Here is a 22127-nt window from a genome sequence, read left to right on the forward strand (position 1 = left end):
ACGGTTTTAACAATGGATTTTTGCTGTATGGAAAGTACACTTAACCTCTACCAGGGGTGTAGGAAGATATTTAATTTATGGGTGCCCATACACCTAGTCCAGTGAACAGCCCATGGGGGTTCATAACATGCACTCACCAAATTGCTGTTTTCAAGTGCATGACATGGGTACATACAGTAGTTAACTATATCTGTATGCATATAAAATAGCTTATCAGTCATTTTAGCCTACTGATCGCTCCATGCTACTCTTAAGCTACGATGCATTTGTTGATTGTGGGACTTCAGCATTACGTGCCATACAACCCACACATACGGGTGTTTCAACCATAGATTCTTCAACTCATAATGAACAACACTATGAGCTGATAGATTTCTCGTACTGACTCGTACAGGCTATACTTGTGCTGAAACGTGCCTTGACCACTCTGTGATCACAAAATTGTCACGACACTGGTTCATCCACTCAAACTGTGGCACAGTAGGGGCACCATTTCCTGTAACCAGCCACTAACTCTACCGCAACCTGCTGAGTGGGCCTAAAGACTTCTCTCAGGTTGTTTACTTGATTCCTTTGTCGTAGTTGTATCCCAATAAATTTGAGCACTGATTATTCAGTATTACCTACTGAAATCAAGTAGCCAAACAGCTAGACGTCTTGAGTATTGGCCAATTTGTGAGGTCTGTATACAGGCCAACTCCAAACTATCATCACTTTGATGTGACAACAAATTGGCACCATTCATTTTGGGCGGGCACATCTCTGTTTTTGTCAGATTTAAATGTAGTGACTCATAATTTACGGAGTTATTTTTAGAAGTCAGACTTAGTAGTGCTTATTTTCCATGCAAGAATTCGTTACAGTCATGCTGTGGTGCCATAGTGGGTAGAATCACAATATTTTCAGCAGATGGATTCACTGACAAGTTAGAAAAGGAAGGATCAGTGATTTTGATTCTGCATGGTTAGAAATATTTATGGGTGCCCAAGCACCCATGACACCCATGCTTCCTACACCCCTGCTCTAATTGATTGATACTTAGGGACCATGCTTGCTTGGAGATTCAGGTTGTTTTAACATTAATAGTACAGTGTATAGCAGGCCAGTTTTACTGAAGGCTATATATAATACGTATAGTACATGCATCCAAGCTTAGTTCAGCTACATGTATTTATAACAGCAGGAGCTTATAAGTACTGAAGGCACATTTGGTGCTTATAAGCTCCTGATAGCAGACATGACAAGATACATTAGGCGATAAAATATAACTAATGCTTCTCTAAGTTCACATGCCTATCTACAGTACCTGTACATGTAGTGTTGTCCATTAACTATTACAAAGTGGTGTCCATAGCACAGAAGTTACTAATACAAGTAGAATGAAAATTAGAAAATAATTTAAGTTGGATTAGGAATCAATGAAAAAAGTAGTGAAACAAGGGAATTAAATACACTGCAGCTAAAAAAGTTGAGTTGTCTATATACTGTATACCTGCAGATATACTAATTGACATTTAACCCATTTACGGCCAATGCCACCATATGGTGGCACGGCATCATAACTCACTCATAGAGTAAACTTTAGCCTCACCATTACTTGTAAAACACATTTATAGCAAGATGCACTAGTACTAAAGTGAACACGCCCATAGAGGTCCCATTTCTGGGATAATCGAATCCTTCCCGGACTAGTGCACATTTGTTATGTAATAGTACAAAGTGTAATAGACGAGTTAAATTGTTTGAGTTGAAAACTACCATTTACTTGATAACAAAGAATATTGATGGAGATAGGTAAAGATGACAGCCAGTTGCTTTATTCCGGATGTGGCATGGTGGAGAGTGCAGATATGCATGTGCCACAGCAAAATGGGACAAATCACGAAAAAACCAGCTGTGGAATGGATTGCACTGTCTGTAAGTAAACTGTGTAGAATAGTTCTTCGGGGTATAATACAGCTTTGTAAGTAGTTAGTTGGGATTCTGTTGTTTGTTTGGGCCGGTTTTTACCGAAATATAGACTTTATTGTTTGATGCATGTAATTTCATTGCAGTTATTGTTATGTAAACAAAAACAACATAACGTGTTTACTTGACTTGTGCCGCACCCTTGAATAGTACTGCAGTGCGGTACCATTCGAGGGTCTTTATCCTCTACAAGGTCGAGTGAAAGAAAGGTCCTGTATAGAGGTACAGGTGTACGTAGCAACGTGTTGTGTTTGTTTCATAAAACTATAATGTACTTAGAGTAGCTATATAGCAGTGGTAGGTTTAAAATATTAGTAGCGCACCCTCGAATAATACCACAGTGCAGCACTATTTGAAGGGTTGTATCCTTATTTTTGGGCAAAAAAATAGTACCCCTGGGGCACAAATCAAGTAAATACAGTAGTTGACCTCCTTAGTTTGTAGGAAGTATTTAGATATATGTATATTTAATCCCTATCCTTCAATTAGAGCTGTGAAACTGGGCAGAAGATCATAACCGGTTACTGGGCAAATCATAACTGCAAGTTATGCGACTTAATGAAATTTTCTATAATTTTTATTAGTTTTTAAGCTACGGTACCGCTCAAATGTAATGTCACACTCACTCACACCGCTCGATTGCGAGTGATTAAAAAATTTCTTTAATTACTTGCAATCGAGCGGTGCGACGTTACGTTTGAGCAGTACTGTATGTGCACCTTAAAATTTATAATTGATTACAGTGTATATTTGTAGTGGCCAAAGCAATAGGCAGCAAGTCATTATACAGTACGTAAAGCTGAATCCTACAAGTGTGATATCAGTGTTGAAGAATGAAAAGAGTATACATTTTTGAGTGAAAATATTAGGGATCGGTAATCCGGTTATGAAAAGAAACAAAAACTGATAACTGAATTTATAAAAATAACTGGTCGGTTAAGTGTCACAGCTCTACCTTCAATCTGTAACCATGACTGAATTAGGGATTAAATGTCCATTACTGCAGGTATAGCCAACCTATTGTTTCACAACTTTTTAGCTATTCCCTTGTTTCACTTTTTTTTATCCCTAATCCAACTTAAAAACATAATTATGATTGCTGAACCCACACAATTGCATCAAAGAAAGAATGGCACCATGCAGGCATGCCATAAAATTAATTTTGTGTCAGAATGCATGCCTCATCAATGAATTGTTATACTTTCATTTTCAGCTATGTTCTGTCCGTTATACAGCGTTACAAACAAAGAACAGTACAAGAAGCATCTCTACAATTGATTCAGTCAGTATGGAAAGTACATACAGGCAATAAGCATGATGGCTAAATCCGTATTGCACTATCGCGAATTGACACCTTCCATTGTCAGTGAAAAGAACTACTGTAAGACACAAAGGAGGAGTTCATGCTGCTTGTATTGTACATACGTACTGCGGTTGACAAAAGGCATGTCTTTGGACAAAGCAACATCAACGGTGAAGAAATTAAGCCCGTAGACTTATCCATTGTTGAGTATTGGCTGGAGGTTATTAGTTAGTTATAGTCAAACATAAAATTAGAAAAAATTTTAAAATAGAAATTTGTTGGAAGGATTTAGGGTTACTGTGAAGACTTTTATGGGCTTCTATGTCTATAACCAATACTGCCAAGCTGTTATAAAGGAAAAGAAAGGCGAAGCTGTGATATTGTTGGACGAGAAAGTCCAAACCACCATGTTCCCTAATACACGGTACTACTGTACTGTGTGATACTGTACAATTGGTATGGTAGGGACCATGGCATAGTGTAAGGTATACATTAGCGGAAGTTGGATACTTTAACGGTGGATTCCTGTTCATCTAAGAGGCATTTAGTTTATTGTACAATTTGTACTGTATTTTCTCGTGTATCTGTAGGACATGTTTGGTCATGAAATAGAACTAGCTCCCTTCAAGAATATCATGGAAATGTTGTCGCACATGAAAGATGTTTGCACCATGGAGAAGCCTACTTCTGCTGCTGGAGACTGGCTGGTGAAAAGCAAGACAAGTGTAGAAATAGAAGGTAGTGCTGTATTAATTGTGTGAGGGATACCATTAGTGGATATCACTTTCATAGGACAGTTGCAAGACAACAAACCTCCAGCTGATTTTAAGGATGCAATTTCCAGATTGCTGTCAGATCACCCTTCTGGAATACCATTAGAAGATCTTCCTGTCTTTTTCAAAGTAAGCACAAGTTGGTGCACTCTGATCTGTTAAGTGTTATTGTACTAGGATATCATTTTCGTAATTTTACATGTCCTTTCTCTTGGATTACTAGAGAAAAGAAATAGGAGAAGTATTAAGGAAATACTGTATTAAGAATTTTAAGTTCGATTAGGGATCATAGAATAAAAAAGTAGGGAAACAAGGGAGGTTGTCTAGACCTGCAGATACATTTAATCCCTACTGTAATTCAGCCATGTAGTTAAATGTTCACTAGTACATCTGCAGGCATAGGCTCCCTTGTTTCCCTACTTTTTTTATTCTATGATCCCTAATCAAACTCAAACTTATTAATTTTTCTAACAAGTAGAAGGAAAGATTAGGAATTTTAAGCTGGATTAGGGATCAAAGAACAAAAAAAAAAACAGGGAAACAAGGGAACAGCTTAAAAGTTGCAAAACAAGGGAAGTTACCTATACCTGCAGATATACTAGTGGACAATTAATATTAATCCCTACTCTTCAGTCTATAACCATGACTGAAATACGGATTATATGTCCCCTACTATATCTGCAGGTATAGGCAACCTCCCTTGTTTCACAACTCTTTTAGCTGTTCCCTTATTTCCCTGCTTTTTTGTTCTTTGATCCCTAATTCAGCTTGGGGTCACTCTGAAGGCATTTTTGGGCTTGGCTATGCCTAACCAATACTGCCAAGCTGTTGTGAAGGAAGTTTGAGGCTGGTTTTATGGGGATATTTTTGGGCAAGAAAGCCCAAAACTGCATGATCCCTAATATACAGTACTACCGTACTGTATGATTTTTCCTTATACTCGTTTGTTTACCTTTTCGTAGCATTATTATAACTGATGAACCCGTGCAAAGCACATCAAAAGAAAGGATGACGCCAGAGATAATGTTTTCAACTGAATGTGCATTTCTGACTCGAAAGTAAAGTGAGTATTACACTTCGCTTTCAGGTATGTTCAGCCCATTTCACAGTGCTACAAAAGAAGAACAGTAGGAGAAGTACCTCTGCAATCAATCCAGTCACCACAGGAAATACTGTATGAACAATTCCTGTAGGGAAGCCATTGCGCTACTGCGAATTAATGCTTTTGGCTGTCAGCAAAAAGAAATGAGATGCAAAGGATGACTATGATGTGTGCATTGTACGTACTGCAGTATATCTAGGATAAAGCGATGTCAAACAGTGAGAAATCAAGCCACGCATTGCAAATTTTATCAGTATGCCAAAGGTTTCTTCTTAACCCTTAAACCCACATAATTCAAACAACTGGATTTGATAAAAAATGAATTGAAAATGCACAATACTTTTTCCAAATTGCATAGGTGGTTACAAACAGGCATACGTATCTCATGAAGTGTTCGTTTGATCCCTTAGAAAAACAGATTTATTATGTGGCAAAGAGTACAGTATCTAACTGTGTAAATACTTTCAACGTACAATAAGGAACTCACCCACTATGATGCGCTGAACCATTTTGTGTCCTTTCGCCTCCGTGTCATCATTGTGCTCGTCCAATGTTGACTCAATCATGTGATACTGTATCTATATATCAGCTAAACACCATCACATGAGAAGCAACACAACACCAAGAGAAAATCGATACAATGAAGTACGGCTAAGTTATGGCCTTTTGTACGTCGTTATGTGAAGAAGGAAGACAGAGGGATAGTTCTTTTTTGCTCTTTCAAAGTGAAGTGGGAATTAGCTCTGGGTTGGATGGACGCGACAAAGTATAGGACCATTTAAACCAAATTTAATGGTGAGTAAGGTGGTGTTTGTCGTTTTTAGATACATGTAGCTTTTAACAGTTTTTGTGTTATGGAAATTTAGTTTTACAAGGCATGCATGCAATCTAGTTTACTGGATTATGCATTTTCAGAGCCTGCATTTTATAAAACAGCTGGAGGTTTGAGGATTACAGATGTATACGAGTAATTGAATTTGAAGTGTTTCTGTGCAGTAACTGCAGCCAGTTTTCTGGTAGGCAAGTAGGCAGTAGAAATTTTCGTTTAATTCTGTAACTGCTTTATGGAAAGTTTCGGGTTGATCTGAAGGCCTTTTTGGCTTGATTTTACCCAACCAGTGCTGTCAGCAGAAATCAAGACATTTTTTAGTGGTCTCTTATCGTGAGCCACCCAAACCGTGCATGCTCATCCCTACTATACAGCACTACCATACACTATAGTGTTATAATATAATATGTAATACAAAATTTTGACAAAACTTTTGCTCCACTAAGGAAAGTGTTGATACCGAAAATTAATGTAGTTTCTTTACATAAAGAAGACACCCATGTAATTGAAGATAAAAGGAAAAGCAAAGTGCAGAAGACAGACACTCATTGAAACCAGAAAGGGTACAACACGTCAGCAGTGATTTTGTTATTGTGGCATGAAATGGTGGTTGTTGTGCAAGTAGTGAAACAAGAAGGGAAGTCGCCTACACCATCTGCTAGTGGGACACTTAATTCCTACTTTTAATTCAGTAGGGATTAAGGAATAAAGCAGTTCCCACAAAGACCAGAAAACAGCCTCACGATACCTTTGACACCGGACCTTAGCAGTATCGGTTACAGTTTGTTTAATCCAGAAAAGTAGGCTCATCTTTGTTTTATTGTAATGATCCCTGCTAGCTTGTAAAATTCTTACTTTTCCTTGCACTTGTAAAATAATGATGCTCACCTTTGTGATACAACTAGGAGAAATACCACACTGATATCCCATTGGAGATGTGGGGTTTCAATAGTACAGCATCACTTGTGAACAGTATTCCTGGTATTGCAAAGAAAATCTTCAAGAATGGTTTGTATACTAGTGCTCTATAACACTGTGTATCAGCTTCAGTCTCTACAGGTCAGGTGCATGTCTTTCCAGTTGACCAAAAGAAGAAGAAAAAGACCACTTTGCCTGCTGTTAGTGTGTATAGCATAAGTGTCATTATTCAATATGATGCATAGTAGCCTGTGTACCATAGGGTCTCTTGCTGTATAATTCATTTTTCTCCAGTATACTGTACACTGTGCTTGTGTTTACACTGTGCTTGTATTTTTCCTGTGTAGCCATCTTTACCAGCTGAGCCAGTAGTACCTAGTGAATATAGTCCAGTTGTGTTGCCGCAGTCATCTAACATCAATGTGCAAGTGTCACATGTAGTTAGTCCAAGCCAGTTTTTTATTCGACTTATTGGTAAAGATCATTCTCATGCCTTAAACACATTGATGGAGACCATTTCGTAAGTTTCATAACATGCATCAGCTTGTTCACTTGTACAGTAGCTAGCTCACTGATATTTAAATGGTGCACATTTTACCTATACATACCTTTTCATACATGTTTAATGTAAACAGCACTGTTACACTGTAAATTTACAGTATCTTGAATGTTCCCTATGATCATACAATGCAGTTTTTAAAGGATGGCCACTATTCAATGGCAGCTTATGTGCACTGAAAAGGTGTGGTGTACTGTACATGTAGTGACTTGAATTTTGATACTGAAAATATTACAGGGCCTCAACCCAGATATTAAGCTTTGGGGGGGGGGGGGGGAGAGTGTATTGCATTGGAGGGGTGTTTGGTTTTAGTGGTTCTATAATTTTCTGAGAGAGGATCACCATAAGGCCATCAATATTAAATTCCTTGTTTCCCATCACTGCCTGCATCAATTTTTAGGTAGCCGCACCAAATTTATTTCATTACAGATCACGTGAATGCACTATTTTATGATAGAAGTAGGCACAGAGTGACCAAGTTTTAAGGTGTTAGGTGAATGCATATAAACATACTATAAGGGTATCCATTCTTGTCGAGATTCTTATCCAACAGAGAGTGCATGTACTGTACAGTCCTGGCAGCCTTCAAGATCGAGATACTCTAATAGAGCAGTCAGGGACTGAAAGAGCAGTAGTCAAGTGTATTAATAATCAATAATCTCTTCCCACCCGCATCAGTTTTTGTTCCATTGGATGATGGAGAAACAAGCAATATAATAATGATGGCCTTAGTGTGCAAAGCACGAGGTTTCTAAGGGGGCCTATATGTATGTATCCCTAGGAAAAGATGAGGTGTGAAGATACACTGTACTGTGTTGCTATTGAATATTGACCATTTGATTATTCATATGTATTACCCTGTATGTATGTATCAACCTGGGGGGCAGCACCCCCTAGATTAACCCCTGCTACAGCTACTACATGTATGTGTACATGTATGTTTTCAAGAACTCTGTACACATGCATTTTTGTAATATTATTTCCTACGTACCATGTGAAGTACTGCACCTTCCTGACCTAAAGGTTATTCCCATGGAACTATACAAGTTCAAAAAATATCAGTGGTAGTTATGTGTTGTTTAATAAGCTATACGGTAGGTTGGTATTTAACCCTGGCATGCTGCAGTGTAGGTACATGTACAGTATCAGACAACATGTTTTATACAGTGAGGGTTGCACTCCAGTGACATGGATGTGGTGTTGTATGTAGCTGCCACTGTACACATGGCATGCAGAATCCCACGTTTAAAACTTGCACTTGGTTCTTCAGATTATAAAACTTGCATGAAACTTTATATACATGTACTAGCTGTAGTAGTGAAAAACAGACTTGTATGTATATGACATGGGTTAAGTGTGTTAGAACAGTCAACTTTTGGTAACGGTTGACATAAAGGAGGGCAAAAATGGTGCAAGTTTTACTATCTAATAGTGAAGTACATGCATGTACATGTAGCATGATTATGTCACGCATTACGGGACACACCCATTTATGGTATCATGTAAAATAAAACTCCATAAAAGTGCATTGAAACTTATTACAGGTGTTCACTTGCAGAGCCATCATTACTACATTCTACTGTACATTTCAATAAAATTTTGGGTGGATGTAGCCAAGTCTTTAGGCTACTTTGTCATGAAAACCACTCGCAAAATAGCTTCAATGAAATGGTACTTATGGCAGATGATAATGGGGGTAAGGCAGTCGCATCAGCAATTGGCACTATATTCAAAGAAACTTGACAGTCGTACCAATGTCCACAGTGCCAAAACACTTCAAAAACCACTAGATATGCTTTAGAATCCCAGGAAGTACAGAGGGCACGTGTTGAATGTCCAATCCTTTTCTTATCAGCTTTGAGTGAAAAAAGTAAGTTCTTTCACTAAGAATAGGAGTGATATCCCAAGTATGAAGAATGTAACTTGCATCCTCCCCTGGCCCTATACAGGTTTCTTTAGTTGTTTTTATTGTAACATCATTTTCCATGCTATCAACTGCCATAATACATCCAGCTTAGTTGTGATTTGCGAGCAGTTTTCATGATGAAGTAGCGTAACAACTTGGCTGTATCCACATGAAATATATGGTAGGATGTAGTAGTAATGGTTCTGGAAGTGCACGCCTGTTGTAATTTTCAGTACATTTCCATGGAGTTACAGGGGGTATATTTACATGATACATGTACTGTATCTTAAATGGGTATGTTCCATGCAATCATGCAACTTTGCTATTGCATACGTGTACTGTACCTTAATTTGTTTAAAATTTCACACGAGTCTGATTATAGTTACATGCAATACAAAACTAACGGTAGTGTACCATGAGGATCATTATATTAAAATTGTTCTTTGTGTCATTAAGGTGATCTCTTTTTTTTGTAATAGGGGTCAAGTTTCTACTATAGTGTGTACTATTCTACAATGTAGCCCTAACTAGGCATGTTTGTAAACTCTTTTCAAACAAGATACACTCCTCTGAAATACAGTATACATGCATGTTTAGAAGGTAATGTAGATTGTGCATGTACAGGATTTTGTATGCTTCAAGACATTGCTTCAGTAATTGAGCATGTTTATTCTGTTTCTGATGTAGGAAGTACTACTGCAATGCCACTGGTATTGATGGAGCTATTGCTCGACCACTTTTGGGACAGGTTTGTAGTCTGAAGTTAGCAAAATCTTTATATACACACCCATACCTTTTTAGGCTTGTTGCGCACTGTTTGACAGTAACGACTGCTGGTACAGGGCAGAAGTGGTCAGCATTCCAACACCTTTTACTGTAATCGTAAGTATGGTGTTAGTGGTTCATACTGCATACAGTAAAAAGAAAGGGGTGGGTTATAAAAGCTAAGCTAAAAATTTCTGTTGTATTTACATTTCTTGACATCACAAAACAAAACGGCCACCCTATTGGGTGAGGTACAGTAGTATTTTACTATGGTAACACTTATGAAAGGTAAAAATAACTATGAACAATATTCATTTTGACTTCTGTGCTTTGTTATCCACACCAAGACAGCCATTTGATTGTTTCCAATTATGACATAAAATTACAACAGATTTAGTCATTGCAGCACGATATCATCCATACTATTGTGATGTCAATACAACATGTGAAATCTGATTAAATCCTATCAGACTTCAGTACTTGAGAGTGACTTGATACAATACACATCAAAACCACCATTGATTTCACAGTAATTAAATGGTTTACACTTTCAGGTGAAATATGTTGATTATGGCAACAAATGCGAGCTACCCATTGGTTCTATAAGGAAGTCAAGGTAATCACAGATCAATGACTGGTGTACATGTACATCTGATGTATGCATTTTTATATGTTCTTTTGAAACAGGCCTGAGTATTTGCAACTGCCTGCCCAGTGTGTAGAGTGCTGTTTGGCTAATATTAAGCCTAAAGAACGAGTAAGGAATTTGTCTGTAGCTTGGTATACTGATAGTGATAATTACATTTATTTCACCAGGTATGGAATGATGAGGCATGTGAAGTGTTTCGAGAAGCAGTAAATGATAAGCCATTGGTGGGAGTAATTCAGCAATCATTGGTGGTATGTACTCATATTAGTTGCTATGCGTTTTCCCTTAACTTTCTGATTCTGTAAATTGTAAATTTTGATTTTGTTTTATGGGGACAGTGATGTATAATTAACTAGTATACACATGCACGCGTTACACAGAGTTACACATATTACACTTGTGTGTACCTGACTCTGCATTGCTTAATATGATTCAGCTTCTCTAAACTTAGGGACATCCACTTCACATAAAGCTATGTGATACATCAACCAATGAAGATATTTACATTCATAAAGTACTGGTTGCTAAGGGTCTTGCTGTTGAGTACCAAGTACTAGGAACACCGTTGACATCAGAAGTTAATGTCTGTTTGTAACATTATTATGTCAAACATTTACAGTATGTCTGTGCATGTCTACAGGTTTTCATGTCTCAGTTCATGAGCCTACAGAAGGCTCTGGTACAGCAGCAACACTTGCTACAAGTTATGGCTACTGGACAGTTAGGCCAAATAGAACAAGCTAATAAGATGTTGATGAATAGTGGTATTGTGGCACTGTAAATGTAACAATAAATAAATACACAAACATGTATTTTTGTGAGGCATGCTACAACACAATGAAATCGTAACTATACTGATTGTATCCATCTTGCAGATACTATGCAACTGTGGCCACAACATGCGAGTCCTACAACACATTTACACTCACCACAGCCCAATTTGCAGTCAGGTATGCAAGTAGCATGGCTTTAATTGGTAATACATACTTTTGATGTAGGAACTCAACCAACTGCAAGCAGCTCTGAGCATAGAAAAAAAATGGCTGCAGCTAAAGATATTTGGTCCAGTGATAGTGAAACTGAGGATGAAAAGTTTGTGTAACTCTATAATTAATAATTATTATCCATTGATTTGATTTATTACAGGCAAGAATTGAATAACAGTGAAGGTACCTTGAAGCAGTTGGAAGTCAAATTGGAAAGATTGAATGAAGAGAGGTAATTTTTACAGAACTTATTTGTGTATTATAAGATTACATATTGTAAATAGGAGGGAAATACTAGGTCGAATGTCATATGAGTCTACTACTGGTAGTATTAGTGGATTGGTTGAGAAATTGAAGAATGTTGAAGCAGCAATAAAGGCAACTAGAGAGAGGATGGAACGCAGAGCCAGTGGACTCCCTCCTCTTCCACCACCCGGCTTATCACCAGTGTATACATCTACTAAACAAAAGCCACAGACAGATCAAGCCCCCTGTAACAGCATCGCTACCGTAACCACCAGTAGTCAAAAGCCCAGAGGTGTCACGTCAGTTAAACCTATTATTGGACTAGGTCGTGGCAAGAAGTTCAGCAAGCAGAATAGTTTCCCCTCTGCTTTTGATGATACATCTACTGTTACAAGTGATACGGGCAGTGTTTCATCTAGTGACTTGAAGAGTTCTAGTAGTAGCAGCAGTGTTGGTGTTAGTCAGAATGAACCAAAGGAGTGCCAGCCTGTATCCAACATTGGTGGAATGCATGAACACAGTGATTTACGTCTTCATCAAGAAAGTGATTCACACAAGTTTTCAACTGTTAGCCAACCACAGCAACTGAATGTCGTTTCTAATACAATAAGTAGTTCTGTTTTGTTAAATCCAGTCCCAGTAGTGGCAAATGGGGGCATGAACAGTGCTACTGTTAGTTTGGCTACCACTTCTTTTGTGGCTCCAACTGCTGACCAAGTTGCTAAGTCATTTGCTAAATTATCAGCCAAAAATCAAGCAGTTCCTTTTACCTCCGTTCCTATTACTTTGCAAACAATTGCTCCAAGCCCATCCGTCACTTCTCAAGTATCACCTTCTTCACGCACTATGACATATTCATCTGCTGTTGCATCCTACCCTGCCAGGAAACAACCAACACCTTTGTTTCAACCAGCTGTGCCACCTGCTCAGCCAGTGTCCAGAATGCCTTCCATGCCACCACCCTTGCTGGCTACACCTATGCACCCACCAATGATAGGACTGGGTAGGGGTAATGTACCATGGCCTGGGGGGCCTCCACCACCACCACCACATGTCTGGGGAGGAAATGGTGGGCCATGGATGCAGCAAGTACCACCACCAGCAATGCCTATACACTTTGATCACCACCATAATCCATTCTATGAAATTCCACCCCTGGGATCTTCTTCTGGACTTGATATTATATAACCGTGTTTGCTTATTACATAGTTGTGTATGTTTATTATGATTTGATTTCTTGTAGTTGTACAATCTTTTAAATTGTACATGTACAATCTTTAAAAATATCTACTGTATGTTATGAAAAGGTTTGTTTTAATGAATCAAATTTTAAAAATGATGGCAGTAGCTATTGAGATCCTTTGATATGTTCCACTAGAGTAAGATATTGAGTGTAAGCCAATTCGTTGTGCTGCAAAACGAAAACATTCTGTAAAGCTGTGATGTACGTACACTGACAACTGCATACCTGTTGTTTTGGTTTCATTTCTTTCAACACGGTGTCTAATAAATCTGGTTCTAAGTGAGTTTGTACTCCCCATAATAGCCTGCATAAGTGTAACATTCCATTATCTTGACAGCTGCATGGCACCCAGAATTTCCTCAGCAGTGTTTCACCACTGGAGTCTTGCAAACATTTGACATTTGAGGACAAGTAATTGGCCATTTGATGAAGAAATCCATCAGGCAATACTACATGATCCTTTTGATGTGATACAGCAATGGCTGCTAGCAGTTCTGATAGATGTTTAGTGTCTTTCCTCTTGACAAGGTTCAAGGCGTATGTGCACACAATGTGACATACTATTGGCTGCTTTAGTTGAAACTTTGAGGGATGTATGTCTTGGTTGAATTCTTCACCCAACTTGGAACAAACTGATTGTAATTGACTGTTTACCATCAACTCCATCAAGCTGGGAAGAAATTTCATCACAATATCATTGTCCTAATATATTTTGACAAAAATGTAACAAATCTTTTATGCACAAATCCAAACTTACTTGTTTGCTCTTGAATTCTTGTTTCTCCACTATGTCTAAAGATTGTAATCCAACATGTAGCAGACGCACTAAAAATTCCAAGTCATTGCTTTCCTAAAAATGTACAAATAGCCTCCTGATACAGAAGTGAGCAGCCAATTTAATGTAAGCAAGGAGCAAATAATATAATGTAAGAAAGTTTGTGAGGGCTCTGGGGTGGCATACTGATAACTGCATTAGATAAATACTTGGAATCAATAGCTAGGTGCTAAAGATAATTATGATGATGTTGGACCAACATCCTCAGAAGTTTAGCATACAAGAAATTACAAAGTAGTATTGTCCCAAAATATACACCATGGCAAGCACTTTTCACCTTGTACAGATATAGCCAATTAATGAGCTACAGATCTAGACACATGTGTACATAATACCATTAGGCCAATGTGTTTCACAGATTGTTTGCCCTCTAGTAGTGACCTGGCAGGTTGAAAAATAAATTAAAATGCAAATCATTAGTTTCAGCTGCAACTGACTGTTTTGTTAGAGTTTATATGACTGCTCTATTAGAATATCTTGATCTTGACAGGTGCAAAGCTAAAGTCATTCCGAAACAAAGTGATGGAGCTTCATTCCTTCCCCTTTGATACTCGTACTACTAGTTTTGACCCTCAAACTTGGTTTTACAGATGTCTTTTCTGGGTGGTGCAAGATTATGCATCTTTTGTGTAAATTTCATAAGCACGCTTGCTATCCTTGGCACTTGAATTCTTTATCTAAAAACTTCTAATGTGCAATTTGGATAATTCTTTCCAAAATCCAATCACATTTATTTTTGGGTCTGCCAAAACATTTACCTGCCACATCCGTAAACATTAATTTGTTATGCCTATTACAGTGGACCACTAAGAATGTGGCCATGGCCATGGACTCAATAACTGGTTGTTGACTCAATTCAACTCACAACTCACCCTTGGTAATTTTTCATGCTGCAATAACATCGACAGTGTTTTCAAAATACTACCACAGATCACATTGATTGCATATGGATCACGCAGCAACATAGCCAAATCACTGTAAATTAATGTGAAATAAGTAACACATATATGCACATCTATTCATTACTACTACTACTAACCCAATCGTTTCTTCATTTCCACCACTAGCCATGCTCTGAAGAAACAAGTATAGCTCTCGCGCTTTTCTAGTATCCATATCTCCAGCTTGTACGCAAGCATCCAAGCACCAAGCAAATTTGTGACAAGGATCTGAATCACAGATGACACTGATTTTATTATCATGAAGGCACATCAGTAGGTCAGCTCGCAAAGTACAATAATGGCTGACTTCTGTTCGAATAAACAATGTTCTTAAAAACTGAAGAAGGATGGTGTAGAGTTGAACTGAATTTCCTATCATATCTACAAGGCCTTGAACAATCTCACTTTGTCTACGCACTTTTGGAGAATAGCTGAAAAATGATTTCGTACTCCCATCATCACCAATTTGACTGAACATCTTAGCATCTTTATCTTCTATGTACTTGTCCAGAAGTGGGCTTACAGCTTCTCCAAATAATTCTTGTGTGTTTTGCCAGATTTGTCGCTTAATGTTAACTGGACACACTTCATAAAGTTGCTGGTTCTCTGATATGCTTAGCAAGTAGTTTTCTGGCACAGTTTCCAATCGCTCCATTATAGTAACTACTATATCCCTCAATTCATCCTTCACAATGAAATGGAAACACTCTTTCAGTAGTTTCTCCATCTGCTTTTCATCAAGGTCGTCCAATTTTTCTAGTAAATTTTCTCGTAACTTCATCAGCAGTGATTCATTGAATTCTACTCGTTTGGTCTCATGTATGTCAAGAAGTGACAGTGCTGGTTGAAGCGAAGCAATTTTGACGAGGTTGTTCTTTTGTATTCTTGAAAAGGCCTTAGTAGAGTCCTTGGCACTCGTTAACGCATTGTGCACGTAAGCGCTTGCATCAAGAATAACATCATCCGCCATCAACCTTTGCAGTCTGCATGCACCAAGGCCTGCACCGCCGACCCTTATAAGCGCCCCGAAAAATGAGGCTTGACAACAAATCGCCTTTGGATTTGCTGGTAGTGTTTGAGCTTTGAGGTATCACTGATTATGATTTTTCTAAAGTGTGCGAGACGCTGAACTGAGAAGGAAAAAATTAAGAAGAAAAACATGAAGAAAATAAGAAGGCGCTTATCTCAGAGATGTGTTGCCATGGATTATTCACCCGGTTCGCATTTCCGTTATCAGGTAATAACTATGACTTATTAGAAAATTATTACAGGTATTGCCTGTGTACCATGGTACCATAGATACTAGAATACATAATGGAGGCTCTGTGCTGGGGCCTCTACTATTTACAATGTTTGTGAATGAGATACCATCAATTGTGTCAAGCCCTGTTCTAATGTTTGCTGATGACACGAAATTTTTTTGTGTCATTAGAAATAAGGATGACTACATCATGTTACAGAATGACTTTTATTTATTTTTATTAATGCTTTACAGCACAAGTGCTGAAGGTCTGTAGGACACCTGGTCCTACAGCCTGCTCAAAGACTTTAGCTACTTAGACTTTAACTACTTAAGGTGTGTTTGAAAAGTTGGAGAAAGGAGAAAAAAATCCATGACTGGACCTAGGTAGACTTGGATCTACTCCACAGATGGTCACAACAGTGGCAATAGACGATATGCACACTCTATTACTCGAACGAAAAATGATCAATTAAGCGTAAACGGCGCAAAACTCGACGGTAACTTAAAAGCGGAAGTCCCATACAAAAGTATGGGAAGCAAATGCGGCTCGAGCAATAACTCACCACTCGAGCTAAGGACAGGCCATCTCACTTGCCATACACTTCTTTCCGTGTATGGCAAGCGAGATGGCCTGTCCTTAGCTCGAGTGGTGAGTTATTGCTCAAGCCGCATTTGCTTCCCATACTTTTGTATGGGACTTCCGCTTTTAAGTTACCGTCGAGTTTTGCGCCGTCTACGCTTAATTGATCATTTTTCGTTCAAGTAATAGAGTGTGCATATCGTCTTCACTTTGGCCCAGCTCACCACCATGGCCCTTACTATCTCAATGCAACACAAATTGAACTCGATACATCACACAGTGACCTTGGTATTCTTTTTGACAGCCAACTAAAATTTCATGACCAAACTGCTCAAGTCACCACCAAAGCTAACCGAGTACTTGGATTGATTAAAAAATCTTTTGATTATCTTGACCCTATCATGCTAACACAATTGTTCAGTACATTAGTTCGTCCCATCTTAGAATATAACAATGCTATTTGGGGACCTCATTACACTCTTGATCAGAGAAAGATAGAGAAGGTGCAACGAAGAGCTACCCGTCTTCTCCCACAACTACAGGATAAATCCTATTCTGAGAGGTTGATATTATTATCATTACCATCACTCCAACACAGACATCTGAGAGGTGACCTAATTTTCCTTTATAAAATTCTTAATAACTACCTCAACACAGATTTTACTAATTTGGCCACTTCAACTAAATCTTTTGTTTCTCGGGCGAAATTCAGCCAAATAAAGGTCGGTAGGTTGGTAAAATAAAAATAAAAATAGGCTATTTTGCTAGCTGAAGAGTGATATTGCGAGTCAAACGGTGGCTAAGCCTACATTACGGTTGCTGTATCACTTGTGAGTAGGAAGCTATATGTTGAGATGTTTAGTGTTACTTACTTTTTGAGAGCTTAAAGATAAATTTGCAACTCCTTCGTGGCGTTATCACTCTTTGCAAGGTGATCACGTGATTAACATAATTATTTTATGTTAAAAAATATAGGGTCGGTCGGGCCCGAGAAACAAAAGATTTAGTTGAAGTGGCCTTTATATACTTTCTCAAATACTACCACCAAGGGGCATCAGTTCAAGTTGTTTAAGGAACGGTCAAGATTGTTGTGTAGATCAAATTACTTTATTGATAGGATCACCAATGATTGGAATAGCTTACCTACTTACGTAGTAAATAGTACCTCATTAAATCGTTGTTAGACAGTTATTTACTAGATTCAAGATTTATTTTTGTATAATACATTGCATTGATCGGGTATACAGGCTATGCCTTTACCCGTATTTAATCATAATTGGAAACGCAATACATTTACCTCTCTATATTATTAACTCTTGATTTTACGGTTATGGGCTCGATACGGTCACGTGATTTATGGCAACGCTACCAAGTGTATAAACTGCAGTTATTCTTAACACTGAGACTACTATTACAGGTTTTATAAAGCGTTAAATCATTGCTAAAGGATTCAGCTATTTATTGGTTTGTGAGTAAAGGTTAGTCGTTTCGTACAACCGAAGGTGTGAAGGAAGGAACGCGAAATTTGTGTTCAAAACTACTGTGGGGGTTTTAGTACATGGGGTGTATTACATACGAAGTTTTAGAAGTGCTGAACAGTTTCGCCACATATTAATGAGTGCAAATAATTATTTTTAGCACTGTACAGCAGTTACTTTCCGTAAGCGAAGCGAAAGAATGGCTACATGACGGTAGTGGCTGTGGGGGTTTTCCTGGCTTTGTGAAAATGAGTCTAGCGATACATACTATACTAAAGAAAAGTTCATACCTTCGAGAGTGCTAAAAAAAAGTATGAACGAATTGAACAAGGCTCCTGTTTTTGAGAAAACTCTGGGCGAATTCAACAAAAATTTATTGTGCCTATTGAAAATGCCATAGATAGTATCAAGAGTTAATAATATACCTCTCTTATTATTAACTCTTGATAGTATACTATCTATGAAAATGCTGCTGTGCCCCGTAAATGTCATCACGTGACCTTATCGAGCCCGTAACCGTAAAATGTATTGCGTTTCCAATCATGTATCTATGATGGTACGGACTAAGATGTAAGCGCAGTCATGCAGAGGCGCGCGTATGGCACGCCATCTGTTTCAAAATTACAATATCACGTTCTAAGCTTACAACGTCACGTTCTAGGCTTCAGTACAACGTTTCCAAGATTGTGAGCTGTGGCTGACGATCATGTGTTTGGGATTTACGCCAGGTCGTGTTTTCCTGAGTAGTTAACTAATGTCTCTGGAAAGATGGAGAAGTTTTTTTCAGGAAGTAGCTGCAATAGTTACTACAGCGGAAAGACATTATGGTGTCTAATGCAAATTATTGTGATCACATGATTGAAAGATTAGAACTATCAATTCAGTCATGTCAGTCAATTGCAAATGGTCTGTCTTCTATAGCAGATGGTAGCATTGCAGAATACCAGCAGTATGTTGATCAGCTGATAGAGTTGTTGCGATCATTACTGGATGAATGGAAAGAGTATCAAATGATATTAGATTCAAATACCCATCATGTATCTGTCCAGCACACACACAGATGTGGTCGACCAAAATTTGATGTTGACCAAGCCCAACTTGAGTACCTGGTTTCACTATCTTTCAATTGGAATGACATTGCTTTACTTTTGGGTATATCCAGAACAACACTTTACAGGTAAATTAGCATTATTATCATTATTATAAACATAATAATGGTTCTGCAACAGGAGAAGGGTTGAATTGGGTATGACTCTTGATCCTACAATGCAGTTATCAGACCAAGACTTATCTTTATTACTAAGACAGCTATGACAAGACAATCCAGATGTGGGAGAGTCAATGGCAATGGGTACACTACGAGCTGGTGGATACAAGGTCACTAGAGCAAGGATCCAGTCTGCTTTGAGATCACAGGATTCTTTAAGTGCAGCAATGAGATGGCCAGGAGGGATAACTAGAAGACGAGTGTACTCTGTTGCAGCCCCAAACTCTTTGTGGCATATAGGTATGATTGGTACTGTAAATGCATGTAATAGAGTCCATGACAAGGTAGAAACTGTCTAGATTTGTTAAGCTACATGGCTCACATGACTCGGAACACCAACTCTTTAGTCTGCTCAAACTATAGTTAATAAATAACTTTCACCATTGCTTATACACTGCACTCAGCCACCAATGACGGTAAAAACACACTGGGTGAGGTTATTCAAATGACATCTTGTTCGGGTCATGCAAGTCAATCATCTGACCCATTATCTGGGCCTCACACACAGCTACATGAAATCATGAATACAAAGTACCGTAATTTGCTTATTTTCTTATGCAAAATTTGTATGAAAATTTCTTGCACAAAAAGATCAAACTACTCTAATAGAGAAGTCTTACGTAAATCATATGAAAATATTTTTACATGAAAATTTTTTATCACGAATTTTTTTGCATCAAAATAAAGTGAATTATGGTACATGTCATAGTAAAACACCTTTTGTAGGCTGCACTCATTATCAATGGAAATGTGTGCTGCTACTGTAGACATAATTATGTATTATGCATAGCCATGCCCGTACCAGTAAGTATGTTCCTGCCTGTATAGGTATACACAAAGCCACACTTAGTTATAGAGAATGTTTTAGTGCTACTGTGGGCTTACACCTAGAGCCACATTCACTAGCTTATAATCACTGATAACATGACTTGTGTAAGAGTTTGTCTGTTATATGTATCCACACTAAGTAAATGAAACATAGCACTTGTTATGATTATGAGACTATTGACTTCAAGTTAATTAAACTGTGGATCACATTTGCTGTATTGCTATAGGTCAGCACATCATATGGGTCAGCAGTTGTGGCCTGTATAGTGTATACTATGTTTTACATGCTTGTACTGAGCCCTGTATCACAAAATTATTGTTATGTGTTTAAGGAGCTAGCCATTATATATGCTGTACAATATATATATATAAATATATTTGTGTGAATTGTATGGAAGATTATAAAGTATTTGCAAATATACCTCCAAACTTTTTTAATACAGATTCTCATCACAAGTTAATTAGATGGCGTCTGGTAACACATGGAGCAATTGATGGCTACAGTAGACTTATCATATACCTAAAATGTGCTGGAAATATCAAAGCTAGTACAGTTTATGAGTTTTCTTGAAGCTGTACAGAAATACCATTTGCCCTCACGGGTACGATCTGACCAGGGTGGTGAAAATTTACTTGTTGCACAGCATATGATAGAAAACAGAGGGGCTGAGTGCAACAGTATGATTGTTGGTGCTTCAGTCCACAACCAGCGTATAGAGCAGTTGTGGAGAGACATGCACAAGTGTGTAACTAGTTTGTTTTACAGACTTTTCTATTTTATGGAACAACATGATTTATTAAATCCCGTGGATGAAAAGCATCTATTTGCACTCCACTATGTTTTCCTCCCACGCATCAATAATTCCCTTACACAATTTGTTAATTCATGGAATCATCATCCTATTCGCACTGCTCACAATAAATCACCACAGCAACTTTTTAGTTCTGGATTGCTGCTACTTCGTAATTCTGGGCTCACAGCATTAGATTTGTTTGAAGATGTTGATTCTGCTTATGGCATTGACTACAATGCCCCAATCCTCACAAAATGATAAAAATGGAATAGAAGTGCCTGAGTGTGCATACAACATCAATGATGCAGATCTAACTTCTCTAAAACTAGTCATTGACCCTCTACAACAATCAAATGAATATGGTATAGATATATATGAAAACACTGTACAATTTCTTAATAATTTACAAAGTGTTGAAATATGATTTAAACCTTTTGTCAGTAACAAAGAAAGCAACAGAAGTATACACACAATGTTCATATTAGGAAATGATATTTGTTAAAGCAATAATATTATTACAATCATGTATTATGACACGTGTAAAAATCAACAGTAATTTTTTAAAAGGCAAACGTGTTTTCTATCTGCAGCACTATGGAGCATTCATCTGCCATTTCCATTCATTTCCTGTCCCCTGCAGTACTGAAAGCCACATTTCACAAAATTTGTCATAGTTAGGGAAGTAAGTTGGCAGCTCCAAAGTATATCCACATGTGCCAGCAAATGGAAACTGTCTTAATATAGTAAAAGTCACATCAATCTGTGAGCATATTGCTACAGATCTTCCAGTAACAAATCGTAAAAAATTTTGTAAGCCATCTGCTCCCAAATTACCTATCAAGGTTGTCAAGTATCCTTTTATTCTTTCTTCTACTGGACTTTTGCAATCGTAGCAAAGCAAAGCAAGAACTTTG

The 22127-nt window shown here is 37.9% G+C and overlaps 2 protein-coding genes and 1 long non-coding RNA gene across 3 annotated transcripts in view; 2 read left to right on the forward strand and 1 right to left on the reverse strand.

Moving 5' to 3' along the window:
* The window catches only part of LOC136266008 (tudor domain-containing protein 5-like), a 17544-nt gene extending 4201 nt beyond the window's left edge, over nucleotides 1-13343 (forward strand). Inside the window, exons 4-19 of the mRNA XM_066060959.1 lie at nucleotides 3862-4009; nucleotides 4064-4173; nucleotides 6881-6983; nucleotides 7035-7093; nucleotides 7241-7413; nucleotides 10046-10106; nucleotides 10160-10240; nucleotides 10678-10739; nucleotides 10811-10880; nucleotides 10940-11023; nucleotides 11224-11355; nucleotides 11413-11536; nucleotides 11648-11722; nucleotides 11771-11864; nucleotides 11919-11990; nucleotides 12043-13343. Coding sequence (XP_065917031.1) covers nucleotides 3862-4009; nucleotides 4064-4173; nucleotides 6881-6983; nucleotides 7035-7093; nucleotides 7241-7413; nucleotides 10046-10106; nucleotides 10160-10240; nucleotides 10678-10739; nucleotides 10811-10880; nucleotides 10940-11023; nucleotides 11224-11355; nucleotides 11413-11536; nucleotides 11648-11722; nucleotides 11771-11864; nucleotides 11919-11990; nucleotides 12043-13192 — 2598 coding nt within the window. The 3' untranslated portion in view covers nucleotides 13193-13343. The remainder of the gene's footprint in view (nucleotides 1-3861; nucleotides 4010-4063; nucleotides 4174-6880; nucleotides 6984-7034; nucleotides 7094-7240; nucleotides 7414-10045; nucleotides 10107-10159; nucleotides 10241-10677; nucleotides 10740-10810; nucleotides 10881-10939; nucleotides 11024-11223; nucleotides 11356-11412; nucleotides 11537-11647; nucleotides 11723-11770; nucleotides 11865-11918; nucleotides 11991-12042) is intronic.
* LOC136266011 (negative elongation factor B-like) lies at nucleotides 13300-16066 on the reverse strand. The gene is made up of 5 exons (XM_066060964.1): nucleotides 15122-16066; nucleotides 14955-15057; nucleotides 14005-14097; nucleotides 13473-13949; nucleotides 13300-13415 (listed from the first exon to the last, which is right to left on the reverse strand). The coding sequence occupies exons 1-5, from the start codon at nucleotides 15991-15993 to the stop codon at nucleotides 13353-13355; spliced, it is 1608 nt and encodes a 535-aa protein (XP_065917036.1). The 5' UTR covers nucleotides 15994-16066; the 3' UTR covers nucleotides 13300-13352.
* On the forward strand, nucleotides 16006-21960 carry LOC136266016 (uncharacterized). The gene is made up of 4 exons (XR_010705862.1): nucleotides 16006-16260; nucleotides 19246-19501; nucleotides 19554-19831; nucleotides 20863-21960. It is a non-coding gene; the product is annotated as an uncharacterized lncRNA (long non-coding RNA).
* Nucleotides 21961-22127: the final 167 nt, after the last annotated feature.

This window comes from Dysidea avara, chromosome 9 (assembly GCF_963678975.1).
Source record: "Dysidea avara chromosome 9, odDysAvar1.4, whole genome shotgun sequence".
Classification (NCBI taxonomy): domain Eukaryota; kingdom Metazoa; phylum Porifera; class Demospongiae; order Dictyoceratida; family Dysideidae; genus Dysidea; species Dysidea avara.

Bases quoted from the DNA above. Each gene is read 5' to 3' on its own strand.
- LOC136266011 (XM_066060964.1), bottom strand. From the start codon at position 15,993: ATGGCGGATGATGTTATTCTTGATGCAAGCGCTTACGTGCACAATGCG. The intron at 13,950-14,004 runs GTAAGTTTGGAT...AAAATATATTAG, and splicing joins AAGAATTCAAGAGCAAACAA to GACAATGATATTGTGATGAA. The intron at 13,416-13,472 runs GTATGCAGTTGT...TTCGTTTTGCAG, and splicing joins AAATGAAACCAAAACAACAG to CACAACGAATTGGCTTACAC.